This window comes from Rhagoletis pomonella, unplaced genomic scaffold (assembly GCF_013731165.1).
Source record: "Rhagoletis pomonella isolate Grant_MI unplaced genomic scaffold, Rhpom_1.0 Rhpom_scaffold_00013, whole genome shotgun sequence".
Classification (NCBI taxonomy): domain Eukaryota; kingdom Metazoa; phylum Arthropoda; class Insecta; order Diptera; family Tephritidae; genus Rhagoletis; species Rhagoletis pomonella.
This window is the reverse complement of record NW_023458567.1, coordinates 6,921,055-6,939,959: the sequence shown is the minus strand read 5'-3', so window position 1 is coordinate 6,939,959 and position 18,905 is coordinate 6,921,055. Positions and strand designations below refer to the sequence as shown.

The following is an 18,905-nucleotide window of genomic DNA, read 5'->3' as shown; positions in this document are numbered from 1 at the left end:
ATTTTTTTTAATTTTTATTATTTTTTGTGGTGGCAACTGTAGTAAAAATTGTTTAAATAAAATTGTTGCTAAAACGTTTTCGTAATTTAACTTCCTATAAATGTTTTTACAAAGTTACCTAATTATTAATTAAAAAATGTGTATCTTTGGCACCCCTGCTCAAAACCTACACAAAACAAAACTCTCCAAATCATCTCTTACTCATACCCGTAATACAGTGCATAGTGTTTTCACATTTGTCATATTTACATTTTTAAATAATTTTCAAACCTTTTGCAGTTGGCAACCATATTCAAGGTTTTAAATTAAAAAACAGTAAATTTATTAAATTAATTTTTTTACATTATAAGGGGTGGCAAATCTTTTCGGAATATTTAAAAAATTTAAATGGTATTTTATTCTTTTCTTTTTTAAAAAAAATTATTTATACTTCCAAATATATGTATAGATACTATCAGAAAATACTGCTTCAGATAATACGCTTTTTAAAATGCATTTACGCAAGTTTTATGTACACTAGGTATGTAATAAAAAAAAATTTAAGTTTCGTAAATTGAATTTTATTTAAATAAAATTAACAAAGAACTCAAACATTTTTAACCGACTTCAAAAAAGGGGAGGTTATCAATTCTTCGGAGTATATTTTCTTCTTTTATGTATGCCACCGCATAACTTTGCACCGCGTGAACCGATTTCAATATATATATTTTTTTTTATCGGAATGAAGGTATCTTAAGGGTAGTCCCGTAATTTGGTTTAGATCCGATCATTGGATCATGAAAAAATTAACGGTACTCCTAAATATGTATATGGTAAATTAAGTCGGTTGTGTTTTTTGCTTAAAAATTACTTATTATGCGCTCAACTTTGAAAAGTAGTAAAAAGTGTTACAAAGGAATTTTAATATAAACTAATTAATTACTTCCATGGAATTTTTACCACTTTTATGTTCATTTTCCTCGATTTCTGGTTTTTGGTTTCCGATAGAAATGGCGATTTTTCACAAATGCCCCATTTTTTTAATTTTTCGAATACCGCAAAAATTAACTGAACTTGTATTTTTATTATGTAGCTCATTTTTGTAAAACGAATTCGAAGTTGGCAAACTAAATCTTCGAATCCTTCTTAAGTACATATCAGTGGCTGTAAAGGCTGTAAAGTGTAAAAAACATACCCCAAAATCCACCGCTTGTGAGCGCTAATGCTTCCCTCCCCTATTTCTTTGTAACGATAACCTAGGCATTCCTCCTCCAAATGTTCAGACAGTTGAGTTGCGGACAGACGAACTTTTCCTCGAGTAGTCAGGTCCACTAAGAAGAAAACTTATACGCAGATTTAAAGTCGAGGTTTTCTTCTTGCCAGGAATCCCAAGACAAATTTTTTTCATGTCTTGTAACCTCATAGCCTTCGGATAAGTCTTTTATTCTTGTCTAGAGTCATTCTAGCAGTTTGAGAGCTGTTTCGTGGCGTGGTAGTCACTAATTGTTTTTGTGAAGAAGCTCTTGTAATTTTTTTCTAGGTTTCTTAACTCCACCAACTCCTTTATTTCTTTAAATCAAACTAAAACCTAACGCAGTTTAAAAAAAAGTGAATTAATAAGAGTGATAAAGAATGAGCGAATTAACTCCGCAAAGTGCAAAAAATACAATAACAAGCAAATGCTTTAAATAACTTCGCAATGATAAGAAAAGTCATACTCATTTAACAAAAAATCGAGAAAATAAGTTCAGCAGCTAAACGAAAATGCCTCACGCACACTCAGCCGGCCGCCGAAAACCCTCAACCCAAAGACGTCTTCTTCTACGCTGCTCGCAGCTAATATTTCTACAGTTGCTGCTGCCCCATTACTGCCTCCAACATGCCATCAAAAACGAGCACAGCAGTGCCAATGCCACCAGCAACAACAGCACAACACCGCGAGCAACAGATGCCGCTAGCTCGGAGAGTTATTTCGTGCCACATCGCTTCTCCAGCAGCAACAACATAACCATACTCCACGAAGTGCATGAAATCGCCACGCACGCAGATCGACCACTCGTGCTGAACACACACGAAGTGCTGCCCGTAAAACCGTTGAAGAAGAAACCCTATACACTGCTCGACAAAACGATATTCCCTGAGTACGAGAAGGCGCGCACGCTCAAAGAGTACGAACTACATCCGGTCACTTTCGATTTTAATCTAAGCGACTTGGAGGATTTGGAGCATGAGACCGTGAAGAAGGGCGACCTCAGCGCCGAAGAGAAGCATTTACTACGCAATGCCGAGGAACCTGTGCTCAGCTACAATGAACGCGTGCCCTACGTGGGTCTCGGAAGTGAGGTGGGCCTGGAAGGTTTTGGTGGTGCAACCGATGTAACAGTACATATTTATACCACAGAGAATAGTTTATTGGCCACCAATGCAACTCTTGCTAGCACCACAACACAAGCGCCAATTATTACTACACCAAATGTTGTGGCCACCATAAGTCCACACATCTTTAAGGTGCATAAAAATAAAACGCTGAAGAAGGGGCGCGAACTGCTCAAGCAGGAGGAGGAGACACCAAAGGCAGCGGGCAATAACGTTAATAGCATCAGTCATTATTTTGGCGTGGACACTATTGTAGGGGAAGTGAACGCAACGGCTGCTAGTCTACATTCCGCTAATTTCTTTCAAATCATCACCAATTTGTATGATCACTTTTATTGGCAGGCGTCGGAAATACGCACAAAAGTGTCGACCGCTTGCGGACTGGAAATGCAGGCGTACTTGACGGGCTTGCATGGGAACTTCGACTGGGCGCAAAAGGGTAAGTTAGTGAACATATTTAGGCTTTATTTGATGATTATATGGAATTCGCAATTTTCCTCAGCGTTTTACCTGCCTGCATTACAAGTTGCCTCAAATTTCCCGTGAAAGTCTATCAGAAGAAAGTTTCGTATGGTTTCGAGTGACATTTTGAGATAGAGGGTAGCGCCTTCTAATTTTTGATTTTATAAAGCAATATCGATAACTTTTCCAAAAAATCCCTTAAAGGGAAATTTTTCGGACACTTGCTTTTTACTAGAAATGTTTTTCACAAATGCTCTACACGTGATTTTGCGATATTTTAAAACTATTTGAAAAATTTCCCAAGTGGGTAATTATGCGAAAAATAAAATAATGTTATCTTAGGCACATAAATATATTTAAAATAAATTTAAATTAATTTTCCAAAAATTTCCCTCTAAGGGAAATTTGTTAAAAATATATTATATCTGTATAAATATAATACCGCAGTCATATTATGGCATTTTTAATAAAAATAATCCAAATTTCAAAATTTCCCGTCAGGGAAAATTTTATAGTATGATAATATTCAAAATCGAAATGAATTCGCTTTGATGCACGGTATTTTTTAAACATTTAATTTCTTGCAACCAAAATATTATTTTTTTCGAAAGAAGTTTTATCAACGGCCGCCGCCACTTCCTCCTTATTAGGAAAATACCCATATTTTTCATACGTTTATAACCAACTCAAATGCGCATTACTTTGTTCATCCGAAAGAGCATTTGAAAGTAATGAAATTATAAATTTAAGCGGCACAAATAAATCTGCTTCCAACAAACATACATATAATTGATTATTGGGCTGGAAAACTGAAAATCTCTTCAACAAGTTTTGTTGTTAGTGCCAGGTTTGAGCCTAATTACAGTCCTCCACATTAATCGAATTTAGTCGAATGTCCTTTTACAGTTCTTTCCATTGTGCTTTTATCTGTGATGACCCCCACATTCAAACTTCTATCATTTGTTTCCCAACCTCTTTTGTGTTACACGACATAAATCATTTCAGACAAATGAATTTACAGTCAATTGAATTCGGTGTTCATGAATTGTGTGCTGGTAATTATTACACGTGAATGCGCAAATCAACAGCAAAAGTATAGGAGAGAAAAAGAGCCTAATGATGATTACGAAGGTGACACACATAACCCGCGCAGAAGCCAAACCAGCCAAACGTTGAAGCGTACGCCAGTTAATGACTGCGTTGTAGGCCAGCGCAGGGTGAGGGAGAGAAAACATGGCGCCAGCTTGAATTTCAATCAAGCTAAAGTTAGTCTAATTTCCCAAAAAAAAAACTGATGATGATGCGCACCCATAAATTGCACTACACTTTCGCAATGTGGGCGCCACATTCCTTGCAAATTGAGCAATTCTAAGTAAACACTGGTGCATGATTGATGAGCATTTCATGATTGGACATTTGCTACTCGTAGTATTTTGGATGAGGCGCCTGAAGTGTACATATATCTTTCGGAACTTGCACATAGGCTCTAAAAGCAGGGTTTGGTAGAATTTACATCCACAGGGCGGGGGTCAGTTTTAAAAATTTCCCAGCGAAGAAATTCTGAAGAATTAAAAGAATACTATTTTAGGCACTTAAATATATTTGAGGGGAATTCCAGCTAATTTGAAAAAAAAAAAATATTTCGATAGGAAATATTATAAAGCTTTGTTTTCTTCGTAAGAATATTTTATAACATTCTTAGTAAAAAATAATATTTAAAAATTTCCCTCATGAGCGCTTTTGTGAAAATGCAAAAATATACCACATTCAAGCTTCTAAATTGCCTTTAGAGTCTTCATATTAAATAAATAACATTTAAAAATTTCCCTCATGGGACATTTTATTAAAATGCAAATTCAGTTTAAAAACAATATTAATAATACTATTTACTTAACACTACTACTAAATATGTTGACGGGAATTCCCGCTAATTTGGAAAAAAGGAAATTTTATAAACAAATTTGTTCTTCATAAGAATTTTTTATAATACATATGTATTTCTAGTAAAAAATTAAAAAATTTAAAAATTTCCTTCATGAGAAATTCTGTGTAAATGCAAAAAAAATAATCGAAACTGAAGCTACTAAATTGTTTTCAGTCTTCATATTAACAAAAAAAAATCTTTTAAATTTCCCCCAAGCGCTTACGATTTAACAATCAACCGTTTACCGTTTTAAAAGGCAAATAACAACAAAATTTACTACGGTGCATTTCGCACTCTGCTGCTGTTGCTGGTAATAAAGTTGCACTTAACATTGTAAAATCTGCAATTCACTGTATTGCTACCGACACCGTTAGTTCTGTTGTTTCAACCGGCGAATGGTGTTGTCTGTGGAACTTTCAACAAACAAGGGCGCGCGATATTAAGCGATAAAAGTGCGCTAAAGGAGAGAATAAAGTGAGGGAGAGAAAGAGAAAAATAGGAAAAAAGACTAGAAAATTATGTTGGCTGAACGGACTGACAGAAATTTTCTTTTTTAATAGCGCTAGTGCTTATGCAGCATAACTTTTCGATTCAGACTTTAAGCTGTACTTTTTGCACTTTTAAAATTTATCAGTGATTAGTTGTTCTTTTACTCATTTCTTTGTTTTTGTAGACTTTCTTTTTATTTCTCTCTTTAATTGCATTCTTTTAAAATTGGTATCTTCCAGCATACGATGCTTCCGGCCGTTACCGTGGACAATTATTCTTCGGCAACGACAAATGGCTGGGTCAGAAGAATTTCTGCTATGAACTTAATCGGCAACTAAATCCAGATGAGCGTAAACATTTCGAATTTGAATTTTATGCTGCTTTGGTTGCGCTACACCTGTCGATGCCGCAACAGTTGGTAAGTAGGCTTAAGTTAGGCTGGTATTACCAGCATCCGAACGAAAAGATTAAACCGCTCTAAGTGTAAAAAAATATTGTCTCTAATCACTGCCAGACGAGAATATTCTATAGATCAACGAATTTGATAATATGTACATATGTACATTTTTACAAGCATATCAAGGAATTTCAAAAATTTCCCTTCTGGGAAAAGCAAAATAAGTGCAAAGAAACTAATTTGAGCACAGTAGGAAATTTTAAACACACATAGCGACAATTTTTGATAATTTTTCAAAAATTTCCCTTAGAGGGAAATTTTATAAATACATGGTTTTTCGAAAAAAAACTTACTTCACAATACATTTTATGAAATATTACTAGTAAACCGAAGCATTTTTTAAAACTTCCCTTTGGGCAAAATTTTAGGAAGGTGAAATATTGTTGCAAACGCAGGTAATTTAACTAACAAGGGAAATTGTTGAACGGTTTATTTTTCACGTCCAAGAATGAAAAAAGCTTTATAGTTCACATCCTTCATCGCTTTGTTCGTTCCCTTTTCTCTTCCAACTCCTCAGCACGTAAACCTCCAAGTGGGCGAGTGTTTACCACGTTCCTGCAATGCACACGACGTGTACGCCATACTCACACTGGATCCACATGCTCAAATGCTTGTTGCACTAAATACCGCGGCGATCAATCAAGCACAATACAACCAAAGTATTGGCCATGGTCACAGCAATAGCAGCAGCGGCAACCACACCATCATACAAGTGCTACATGTGCGTGCAGTGCCCGGCGCCTTCAGCTATTGGCGCGAACTAAAATTTCAAATATTTCTGTGAGTTTATCAGCAACTTTCCGCTTCATACTCATTCAAAAAATGCAGTTCGAACAAAAATTCCCATTTTACTTTTGTTTTTCAGAAGTTTCGTATTCTCACTTTTGCTACTCGTCATCACAGCCACCTGGTATCAGGCGAAATTAAATCAACTGCAGCTCAGCTCGCCGCACATTGCGGCCATTAGTGCGAAAATTGATGCTGTCATGGCGGCCGCAATCGCCGGTGCCAGCGGTGGCCGTGGTGGCGGTGGCGGCGATGGCATTGCAACAATTGATGCCAGTGTCGCGGGGACCTACACTAATAATGCCGGTGGCGGCAATTCAGGTGCATTCAAATCAACAAGAGCAGTGCCAGCCTTCGAACTATACCAGATGAGCACACTGACAACGGAGAACAACAATGTGCTCGACATTGAGGCGGATGTGAATGGAAATAAAACGGCGAATAGCGCCAGTAGCAGCAGCAGCGCAAACGGCACTGGCGGACAAGCGAATGGGAATAGCAATGGCGCAGCAGGCACAGCCGCAGCGACAGTGGGAACTACGAAAGGGGGTGGTGTTGCTGGTGGCGGAGGCGGTGGCGGTGGCGGTGGGAGTATTGCAAGCAACAGCAGCAGTGTGCGGCGCATCCATGGCGAACTTTCCGCAACGGATGTCGAGAAGTCACATATGGCCGATTATCGCCTGGAAACGAGCAGCAGTATGGGTGCGTCGAGTACTTATGAGACGAGAAAACAATTGGGTGCGTATGTGGAGAGCGTTGAGTGTGAGCGCACAAAAGGTAAAGTTTGCAATCAAAACATTTTGATTATGCATTTCAGGTTTGCATGAGAAATTTTTATTGTGTTTTGCATTTCAAACAAATGCCGGCAGTATCCTCAACATGACAGAGAACAAAGAGGTAAGCTGCTTTCGTATTTTACATTTTTTGTTGTTGGTGCTATGCGTCCTCCTGTGAACTTTGCAAAACTTTGAAGTGCAAATTGTGGTATGAAAGATAAAAATAAAAAAATTGTTGCAAACAAAGTTAACAGATGGCACAGTATGCGTTGACTTAGTTAGCAGCGAAGGTTAAAGATAAAAGGCAAGCCTTTTGAAGTTGAGAATTCATATGAATTAAATGCATGAATGAAGCTGAGGGAGAGTTGAATGAAGATTGTAGGCTTTAGGTAAAATTTATAATTTTCTGGGAATTTCTTTAAAAGGAAATTTTTTTGCATCAGCTTAAATTTACTGCTTATCAGCTTTGAAATATTTTAGTTAGAGTAAGCAAAATTTTTCTAAATTTCCCTTGAAGGGACATTTTTTAACTCACGGTTTTTAGTTGAAATTTACTTTCCTGACGGTTTTGTGGCATTTTTAGACAAATTGAAGCAATTTTTCAAAATTTACTAAAATGTCCATTGCAGGGAAATTTTTTAAACCCAACATTTTTGCGGAAGTACACTAAACAAACAGCTTTACAATATTTGCACACAATAAAAGCAGTTTATTTTGAATTTCCCATTGGGGAAATTTTATTAGAATGCGATTATGTTGTTATAAATACATTCATAAGAAGTACACTTCTCTAAACTGTAAGCGCACTATTTTCCATAATAGAGCACTGTAAAGGTTTTCCATATTCCGAAATAAAAAAATCGAATACAAAAACATATAAATAAAACCATGAAAATTCTACATATTATGTTATTGCAAATTCATACATTAGAAGTAATCTTTCATATTTTTCTAAAATGTGAGAGCACTATTTTTCTTAGAAAAGCAATTAAATTTTTTTTCCATATTTAAGAAATTTAAGAATTTAATGAAATGGGATCGATGAAGTGCTACACATTTAGAGAAAATGTCTAATTTTGTAAACACTTGATTTTGAGTCTCTGAAAAGAGGGGGATTTTTTCTGAAGAGATATTATTTTTACATTTTAAGAAATTTTTCGAAAAACAAAAAACCTAATTTCCTTGAAATTTTTTTTAACTATTTGACACACACATACATATCGTCGCTTGGCGCGCAATTCCTCGTATATGTCAAATGCAATACCACGTATGAGGTGTCACTGAAAAAACTTAATTTTGGTTACCCCGTCTCAATTTTTAACCTAAACTATAAATTTCATGGTGAATAATTATATTAGAGGCTCATATTTTGCAAGCTCAGTTAGAAATCCATTCAAAAGTTTTGAAGAAAATACTTTTTTTGCTATTTTGAGAAATTTTTTTGACTATCTTATACGTGGTATTGCGCGTCAAGCGACGATATGTATGTACATTCATGTGAACATAAATATAAGAATGTTTCCTTTTAGATATGAGTTGTATGTCAAAATATGCCTTCTAAAAAATAAAGTGTTTTAAAACAAGCCTTAGAGGTAATATCTAAAAATATAGTACATGCATCGCTAGATATTTTTTGGCGAAATTATGTTGGGAAATTGTTTAAAGATAAGGAATATTTTTCCGAAATAACTTTTCACATAGTTATTTGAGCTGACTATCACATTTAAGAATATTTTATGAAATTTCCCTTTTGGGAAATTATTTTTCCCGTGTGGGAAATTTTTTAAATTGGTTTTTAACGCTCTTGTGTATGTTTTAGATACAATTTTATTTTGTTAGCGACACTTTGCAGATCCTGAATTTTACATTCATTTCAAATCGCAGTCAAGGGCCAATCGCAAAATTAAGGTTCAAAAATAATACTATTGCAAAGCAAACAAACATTTGAAGATAAGCAAAATAATTACTTTCAAGTCGGTAATTAAAATTAATACGTAAAAAAATATGAACAGCATCATAAGCATGGCGAATAATTTCCTTTTTCCTTTTACGCTGCTTGTATTTCTTAGGAAACATTATGGCTGCGTTTCTTTCTACATTCCGGATAATCCCATTTCACAGCCGGAATAAACAGAATGCGTTTGAAATATACGTTAACATATCATCAGGAACGTTCTAAAGAATAAGTAAACAAAAAAGTTTATTCCAAACATTCAGAATGAATAAAGAAATGCAGCCTATAAGCATTAGCAGTAGCTACATTATGTACTTCCGAAAAAAATCTTTTTGCTGCTTTATATTTAATGTTTTTATTATTCTTATTTCGTTTTTTCTTTGCATTTCTCCTTCTCCAGCAACAAACCTCCTGTGTGCATGGCTTGCGCGTCTTCTCCGTGCTGTGGACGATAATGGTGCATACGTATTTGCAAATGTTTACCATCGGTGAAAATAGAGTAAATATTTTGCTTTCAAGCACTTACGATACATGCATACATACATACATACATACATCAATAAAACACACAAGCGAACAAACACATTTGCGGCAAACGTTCACCTGCTGTTCATCATCATATCCTTGCGATTTAAGCAGCGTTTGCCGCTGATATTTTCTTTACTAACATACTTTTGCAGCCTCAAACAAGGACATTACACAAACTCCTATAAACATACACTTACCTGCATATTTCTGCGTACAGTGCAAAAAAATTGGAACGTACGACTTAAATCACACATTTCTCATCTAATAAAATACGTATCAAAATATACTTTGTTTATTTCCTTAAAAGTATATTTATCTTAACTACTATTATATTTATAGATATTTTTAAGTACAATTTATAATTTCAATTCATTTATTTTTAAAACCATATATAAAAAGACATCCGTAAAAGTCTGCATACAAACTGTATTTTACAGCGATTGATGCCCGCTGATATCCTAGTAACTAGTAGGGTAATCGTTTCTCATTAGCACCTCTCTAAGACGTTTTGGCATCGACTCGACGAGTTTTTTTGTATCTTCTCCTGTAATTTCTGTCCATTCCTCCGATACTATGCCCTTTAGCATACTTTTTGAGGTTATGGTATGTTTCCGGATCCTACGCTCGAGTAAGTCCCACAAATGTTCAATTGGGTTAAGGTCCGGAGATTGCGGAGGTGTTCGCAACTGATTCCTTACATTGTACAACAACCATAGCTTCACATTTTGCCCGGAATGTTTTGGATCGTTGTCTTGCTGGAAACAAAACTCCTCCCTTAGCCCTAATTGTTGCGCACTTTGTAGTAAATTATCTTTTAAAACCTGTATATAGCCCATTTGATCCATTATTGAGTCAATAAATGTAAGTTTCCAGACACCGTTAGCTGCCATTGATCCCCAAACCATTACTCCGCTCCCACCATGTTTTACAGTTGGTATCAAATTTTCTTTTTCATATGCTGTGCCCCTCTTTCCCCATACTAGCTTTTTTCCTTTTATGCCGAAAATGCAAAACTTGCTTTCATCGGAAAAATAACCTTGTTCCAAAATTCTGGGGTCTTAGACACATGCTCATTTGCGAAATCCGTGCGTTTTCGCCTATTCACTTCCGAAATGTGTGGCTTTTTGCGGGCTACTCGGCTATGATACCCAGCTTTTTTTAAAATTCTTCTGACTGTATCATCGGAAACTCTTTTGGAAAATCTTTCTTCTACCTCAAGCTTCAATTGCGCTAACTGTGCGATGCATTCTTTTTCTCGCTTCGTTAGTATGGACGGGCGACCAGCACGGGGTTTTGATAAGATGGAACCGGTTGAGACATAATTCGACACTACCCTCTGTATCGATGAGTGAGTTCTGCTTACTATACCTCCGGTTTCCCATAAAGGTTTATTCTCAGCATATAGCTTTATAATAATTTTTCTTTCACCAATACTAATCTTCTTTCCTTTATTTTCCATGACTTTATTTATTCACCTTTAGTCTTCAACTGTTTCAAAATTAAAACATACAAACTCCTTAAGTTGTCTCAGCATTTGTTTGATTAGTTTTCTTAAGAATTCAGCTAACGGTAATCACACTTTGCTCATATTATGCAGCTGTACGCAGACTTTTGCGAGTCGGTTTTTGTCTCAAATTTCAGTTGAAAATGAATAAAAATTAAAATTCGTGGAAATATGAATCATTACAAGATGTAGAACTTAAGAGAAATACCAAGCAAACAAAATAAAGGCACAAACAGTTCAATGTATTGAAAACTGACTAAAATATTTGCCATTTGAGTTAGAATTGCTAGATTTTTTGCTATGTACGCAGATATATGCGGGCAAGTGTACATACATAAATTTCTAAATTTCTCAACTTTTCATTTTACCCCAGTTCCAGCGCAACATTGTCGAACGTTCGTTTTGGTATCAGTTCGTTGGCAATGCTACCTTTTCCGTCGATACATTCTTCTTCATCAGCGGCTTCCTTGTGACATTACTCTTCCTTAAACAGGATAAAAAGTATCCCGATGATACAGGACAATATTTTCGACGCAGCATGAAGGATACAGGATTTCTATTGATTTATCGCTATATACGCTTGACGCCAGCGTATCTGTTTGTGATACTGTTTAATGATTTTGCACTGCGGTGAGTATGAAGGTGGTGGTTTTTGGTATTGAAGGGCGCCTAAGTTCATGTAAGCGTCTTTATGGTGAGCTGCTGAGACTAAAAGTATGCAATGAAGAATTAAAAAAAAGGAATATTTTAATGCCAAAATTCAATATCGAACAGTTTTCATTAAAATTTTACATTAATATATTTTCGTTGAAGCTCAAAACTGTGCAACATTATGGCGCAAAATTTCGATTTAAAAATGCAAGCCAAAGCATGTGTGCGTAGCTTAAATTTAGACTACATAAAACTCATAAGGCTTTCGTATATCACCCAAAATGCTGCCTAAATGTTCGCAATATTTGTATATGGGGCAAATGCGGTCGATTGAAAGTACTTTAATCATGATTTGTAGCAATCCTGTGCTCAAGCGCCTTGTGGTATGCAACATAGCATTGAGCCAGCTATAATCAATTGTGGTATTTTCAATTAATGTACGCAAACACACAGATTATGCAACCACAAATGTAGCAAACAGAGATGAATGTGGATTTAATCTATCAGAAATGTTGTATACACAAAGTTATGCGCCCGAAAATAGGCAGCAGAGTGGTATACAAAATTTTAAAAGCATGTGGTATGGTAGAAGATTTAAATTAAAATTTGATTGAAATGCATTGCCGCCAAATTATTAAATTGCATACTTTTAGGCTGTGATTTTGAGAGAATAAGTCCCTGCTGGAATCACGTTAAGTTGTAATGGTAATATACTGCATTTTTCATCCCTTTTGCCCATTACTTATTTTTCCAGCCAAACTTTCGATAACTCCGTCTTCCAGCCGAATGTCGCCGCCGACACTTGCAGCCGTTTTTGGTGGCGCAACATACTCTATATCAACAATTTTTATCCACTCAGTGAGATTTGCATGATCTGGAGCTGGTATATGGCCAATGATATGCAATTCTTTGTGATGTCTTCGCTGCTGCTGGTGCTCTCCATCAAGTGAGTTTGCAAAATGGTGTTGCATATGAAAAATATCCTTTCAAATTTTTTTTTTTTATTACATACTTCAAGGTATTTCAAAACTGCTGCCATTATTTTGTGTTCATTTCTGCTAAGTTCTTGGGGTGTTTCGGGCATTATTTCCCTACATTACCGTTATACGCATAAGGTGGCCAATCCCTTCGAGTCATTCGATTTCCTCTACGACAAACCCTGGCAGCGTGTTGGCACCTACATTATGGGTAAGTGAAATGAGCTTCTATGCTCTGGCGTGTGGAAGAGAGACGTCAATGTATTTTCTGTCATTTATCTTGTTATGGTTTTTTATTTCAAAAATTTCAAAATTGTCTTTTTTTAATAATTTTTCCTCCAAAGATTTGATTTTATTTCTTAAAATTTAAATTGTTAAATATATTAACCAAATAAAATTTATTTTTCTAATTTAATTTTAAGTTTAATACCTTTCTTGCAAAGTTTATGCTGTTAATTTGAAAAATCTCAAACTTAAATATTCGATCTTTAAATTTTTTCTTTAGAATTGCAACATTTAAATACGAAAGCGTAGCGTCAAACAAATTCCATTTTTAATTATTTTTAGTGTTGTTTTTTACCAATACGTATACATTTTTTGTTGTTGTCATTAATTTATTTTTTATTAAAATTTAAGGCGAAATAATTTCAATTACAATAACCTTGAGATTTTGAATTTTTTAATTTTTATCTACACATTGTCGGTCTTTAATTTTAAATCTTGAGTGTACATACATATGTATGTAACTTAATTTAATTTGGATTTTATTGTTGAATATTTTTTAACAAAATTGTTTTGAATAATTTAACTATGTACGAAATTAAAATTTTTTTAAATTTTAACATAATTTTGCACTAATTGTTTTGCCTAAAACTTGTAATTTATAGAGTTGCATACATTCTATAGCCTATATCTAAGGCGGTAGATGTCATTTAAAAATAGTTTATGTTACACTTTAAATACGAGAATTTTAAGTTTCACGAATTTAAGGCGCTTTAATTTTTTCTATACATACATATTAAAACTGATTTAGATTTTTTCGCATAGTAAAAAAATGATGATTTTTATTGTTATGCAAACTTATGCTCAAACATATGAGAAATAAAAGATAATAATTTTTTTCGAAATCAGGAAAAGTTGATTTATAAATTTTAAAAACTACCTTCAATTTTGTTCCTCAAATTTATTTGGAATCTTTTAGTTTGAAAAGTTTTTATGTTAAAAATTTTGACCTTATTTAAATTTTTAGTTTTTTAGAATTTTTTCCCAAATTGATTTTTAAACACATTTTATTCCATTCTGCTTAATTTCGAACATTTTTTTCAAGATTACTTTGAATTCATTTGTCCTAATTTCTTAAATTGTTGAATCGAATTTTTTAAATAAAACCAAGTTTTAGAAAATTCCAGATCCTATTTTTGGACTTTTTCAGTAGTCATTATTTTCAATATTCGATTTTAGTTTTAATTCTTAAATTTTTTATTTTTTTTATTCAAATTTTTTTCAATTTATTCAAATTTTGTTTACGAGTTCAAATTTTTAAGCTATAATATTTTTTCACTTTTGAATTTTAATTTTGAAATTTAAGTGTTAATTTTGATTTTTTAGAAATACATATTTAAAATTCCATTCCACAGGCATGCTAGCCGGTTACATTATTCACAAAGTCAAAAAGCCCCCTGCGATAAGTAGCCGCACAAATTATTTGATCTGGCTGGGTAGCTGGTCGCTGTTGGCGTTCATAATTTTCGGCGTATGGAGTGGGGAACTCAGTCGATTAGCGACAGCGTTCTACGTTAGCGTTGGTCACACAGGTAAATTGCGCAGCAGCGCATCACTTATTAATGACTAATTTCTCATTTAATTTTTCGCCCTTTCCGCTCGCTCGCCTGCAGCCTTCGGCGTTGGTCTTATCTGGATCGTCTTGTCCTGCTGTTGGGGCATAGCGCCCACAGCCAATCGCATCCTATCCTATCGTGGTCTCTGGCCACTCTCACGCCTCACCTACTGCACTTATCTCATTCATCCGGTCATAATGCTAATCACTTCTTTTCGCATGAGTGGCATCGTTCATCTGAATAATCTCTTCGTTATGACCATTTTTCTGGGGAATGCGGTAGCTTCCTTCGGTGTAGCCTTCTTCATTTCGGTTTTGTTTGAGGCACCAGTCATACGAATATTGAAGATTTTTTATCGAAAGTAGTAACTGTATAGTTTTTTTTTTAATTGTATGTATATATTAAGTCGTAACCGTGCATGTTTGTATATATTTACATAGCTTGTAGGAAGAGGAGGGTGAGAGAAATACTTTTAAGAAGTTAACGTAATGCAATTCGGAATAATTTTAAAGTTGCCACGATACATACATATGTACATATAAAGTAAACTAAATTTTGAAAAAAATTTACCAAAATTTAGGGTAGCTTTTATTATAGATATATGTATATTTAAAAAACAAATTAAAAACTTAATAAATATTTGCTTCAAAGCTCAATAGTATAGTTTTTTTTACTTTATTATTTTTTATTGTAAATTCGAATTTTGAATGTTTTTAATTATTTTTTAAAGAAATTGTTTTTGTTATCCTCACAAGAAAAAATTTTATAAAAAAGGTGTACCTATACAATGCGATAAAAAATTAAAAAAAAAATAGTATTTCGAAAGTTGGGAAATGTTTATAAAAAAATATTTTTGGAATCGAAGTTTTAGAATTGTAGATTTTGAAACCCTGTTGTAAAAAGAAATATGCTTGGAATTACAAATAAAAAAATTACAAATACAAAAAATTAATAAAGAAAAAATAAATAAAAAATTACTGCTTCGAATGTTAGGTCCCTTGATTTAAAAACAGCATATTTGATCTTTTTACCTTTTAAAAGTAAAAGTCAAAAAACGTAAAAATTCATTATATTACAATTTTTTTCTAATACATCAAATTTTTATCCAAAATTACTTTTGTAAAATAAAAAAAAATTAAAAATTAAATTAATCATTCCTTTGAATTTTTTACCACTTTTACTTTTGAAATTACTGTATTTAAAAAAAAAATCATAGCGATTTTTCTTTTCTAAAATAAGTAAAAAAACATAAAAATTTATTATTTAAAGTTTTTGTTCTAAAATAAAAAGTTCTCCCAATATTATTTTTGTAAAATCAACAAATATTTTTGTAAAGTCAATAAAGCTTAGGTACAGCGATGTTTTTACAATACTGGTTTAAATATTTTATTTTTTGCTAATTTTTTTTTAAAGATGGTTAATTCTACATCAAAAACCCCAAAAATCAGTGTTTATGCAAAAGTAAAGAAAATTCTGCAAATTTTCATGCAAATGTTTTACTTTTTATTTACACTCTTTAGAAAAAAGTTGAGTACACAGTTTTTTAGCCCATTCAATTTCAGTATAACAAAGTGCAAGCTTGAGGTAGCTGGACTTACCATTGATTCTTAGCATTTTTTTTTTTTTTGTTAAAGGTGTCGCTCATTTTCTCCATATAACTTAAATAGTGTTTGATAATTTATTTTATATGGAAAAAATGTGCGACAAAAAAATTTCCTAAAAATCAATGGTAAGTCCTAGCTTCTTCATACTTGCATAAGTGGGCGATTTTGCCCATTTTCAATACCATCCGTCCTACGCTGAAAAGAAGCACACACCAAGTTTCGCTAAGATATCTAAACTCTGATTTTGGGGGTTTTTGTTGCAGAATTGACCATATTTAAAAAAAAAATATTTAAAAAATACTTGCGCGTTTTGTAAAAAATTCGCTGTACCTAAACTTTATTGACTGACTGTATCTATTGTTCAGTATTTTTTGTTCTTCAAATGGGGCAAAAATTAAAAAAGGAATATTGAAAACCAATTTCGGTACCAATAATTTCTAAGAATGGACCTTTCCCTTTAAAAAATCGAATTCATTATTTTTTACAAAGTTTTTATATTGAAAATTTTTTATATATAAGTATATTGTAAGTATTCTATTAAGCAAAAACATAGTGTATTAGTATTATAAAAAAAATAATAAAAATTAGTTCAAAACTTACATTATTAAATTTTATTTTTTTAATACTTTTTATTTTATCGAAATTTTTAAAATTTTTACATACAAATGTACGTAAGTATGTAAATTTTAGAGCATATAAAGCGATATTTTTTTAATACTGTGCCATACTTTTGGTCACAATATAAAATGTAGAAATTTAATTTAACATTACTTGCTTCATAACTTCTAAGCCACTTGAAATTTATTGTTGTATACTTTCAGGCTGCTTATTTGTTTAAATACGAATTACGTAACAAACTCAGCTAAACAACTGCGGTGCGCTAAACAAAGACAACTTTAAATATTGTTGCATACTTGTAGGCATTAATCTAATTTAAAGCTACTATTAAAGTATAGAATAAATAAGTACACATAGCAATCTTTCGAACTGCAAATGCAACCTTGGAATGTAGAAGAGAATCCTGCTTATCGTTTATGTGCCTATGTACCCCACTCTTATCCGTTGCATATTTTTTGGCTCTTCATAATTGAAATATGACTTGTTTGTTTGTTTGAAATTGCAAGAAATAAGTTCTTAAGAGAAATTAGATTGCAATTAACTTGAGCATAAATAATATGGATATATATAGTGCTAATAGCTAAGTGGGGTAAAACAACAAAGATTTATTTATTAATTTTTTTTTTTTTGTTAGTATAGGTTTGGTTGATCTAACTGGTGCTACTGCAAGTGAAAAAAGAGTTTCCTTCATCTTATGCTCTAAGATTGATTTTTTTTGAAAAAATTCAAATTAAATAAAAAATGAATAATAAGTTCCTTTGACTTAAACATACTCCGCAAATTCATAGTCTAACAAATATTTTAATCTACTTAAAAAATAAACTCTTTTTTCAATAAATTCAACCCAAAGCTACGGCTATAGACCCTCCTAAACAAAGCATACTTTGCGGCAGCATCTTTCCGTTAGCACGTCAAGTGTGAGTACATATAAAAATGTATAGAAATTTATTTTGGCAAATTTTTTGGCGCAATCCCGCCTAAAATCACAACTGCCAACTTTCACAAGCACACCTCTTCCTATACATTGCAATTTGTTACTACTAAACCATGCTCGTAAAATTAAAATTTCACAAGCAAAAACAGCAATAAATACGGGTCTACTTAATCTGCAAATAATGTCATAAATATCAGAGCGGAGAAAGGGAAGGAACCCAAAAGGTAGGCTAGCAAAACTTATAAGTTCGAAGGGCAAGCAACCCTGGGTCGAAAAACAACACGAATAACAACACAGCAAACGAAATTACCAATGCGGCGAGGCGTGAAAGGCAAACGATTTAAAGGCAGCAAAAAAAAACAAATATTTAAAAATATTTCAATGAAATGGTCACCGCAGCGAAGCATAAGAAAGGTCAAGCTGCTCTAGCTCCACTGCTTTTCCCTTTCACCTTTTTACTTGGCATGCTTTTAGGCTGCGAATTATTGAACCAATAAAGGCTTTGGCATACTTTTAGGAGAAGTGAGTTGTCAAGTTTTATCGCATTGAAGTGGTGAATTGCAAAAGTTTGCGCTGTGTTGCAGGAATTTTCTTGTGTAATCTCAATTGATTTGTTTGTGAAAGAGGAGCTTAAAAGTAAGCAAGAAAATTAAATAGCTTTTATTGAAAAAATGTAATACATTTACGATGATGTTTGTGTTTGATATGAAAAAAGAATAAAATATGAACAGATACCGAAATAAAATAAAACGATATAAAACAAAGTGAAAGAATTACCTAACATAACATAAAATAAAATTATAATGCAAAAGTTAAAGTAAGTAAAAATTAATTAATAAACTAAAATTAAATTAATCAAAAAAATAAATTAATTAAGTAAAAATAAGACTTAAATAATTATAAACAAAAAAATTTATTTCAAAACCTTTTTTTTTTTGTTAGAAATTTTGATATTATTTCTTCTTTTTATTTGGCGCTGCAACCGCCTAAGCGTAGTTTGATGTACACATTTTATTAAGAGCTGCTGTTGAGTTTTAAGAATTTAGTG

The 18,905-nt window shown here is 33.1% G+C and overlaps 1 protein-coding gene across 1 annotated transcript; it reads left to right on the top strand.

Moving 5' to 3' along the window:
- Positions 1 to 1,440: 1,440 nt before the first annotated feature.
- On the top strand, positions 1,441 to 15,231 carry LOC118748681. The gene is made up of 11 exons (XM_036483278.1): positions 1,441 to 2,794; positions 5,470 to 5,648; positions 6,205 to 6,467; positions 6,553 to 7,211; positions 7,291 to 7,370; positions 9,604 to 9,702; positions 11,609 to 11,865; positions 12,641 to 12,832; positions 12,905 to 13,074; positions 14,501 to 14,677; positions 14,759 to 15,231. The coding sequence occupies exons 1-11, from the start codon at positions 1,744 to 1,746 to the stop codon at positions 15,064 to 15,066; spliced, it is 3,435 nt and encodes a 1,144-aa protein (XP_036339171.1). The 5' UTR covers positions 1,441 to 1,743; the 3' UTR covers positions 15,067 to 15,231.
- Positions 15,232 to 18,905: the final 3,674 nt, after the last annotated feature.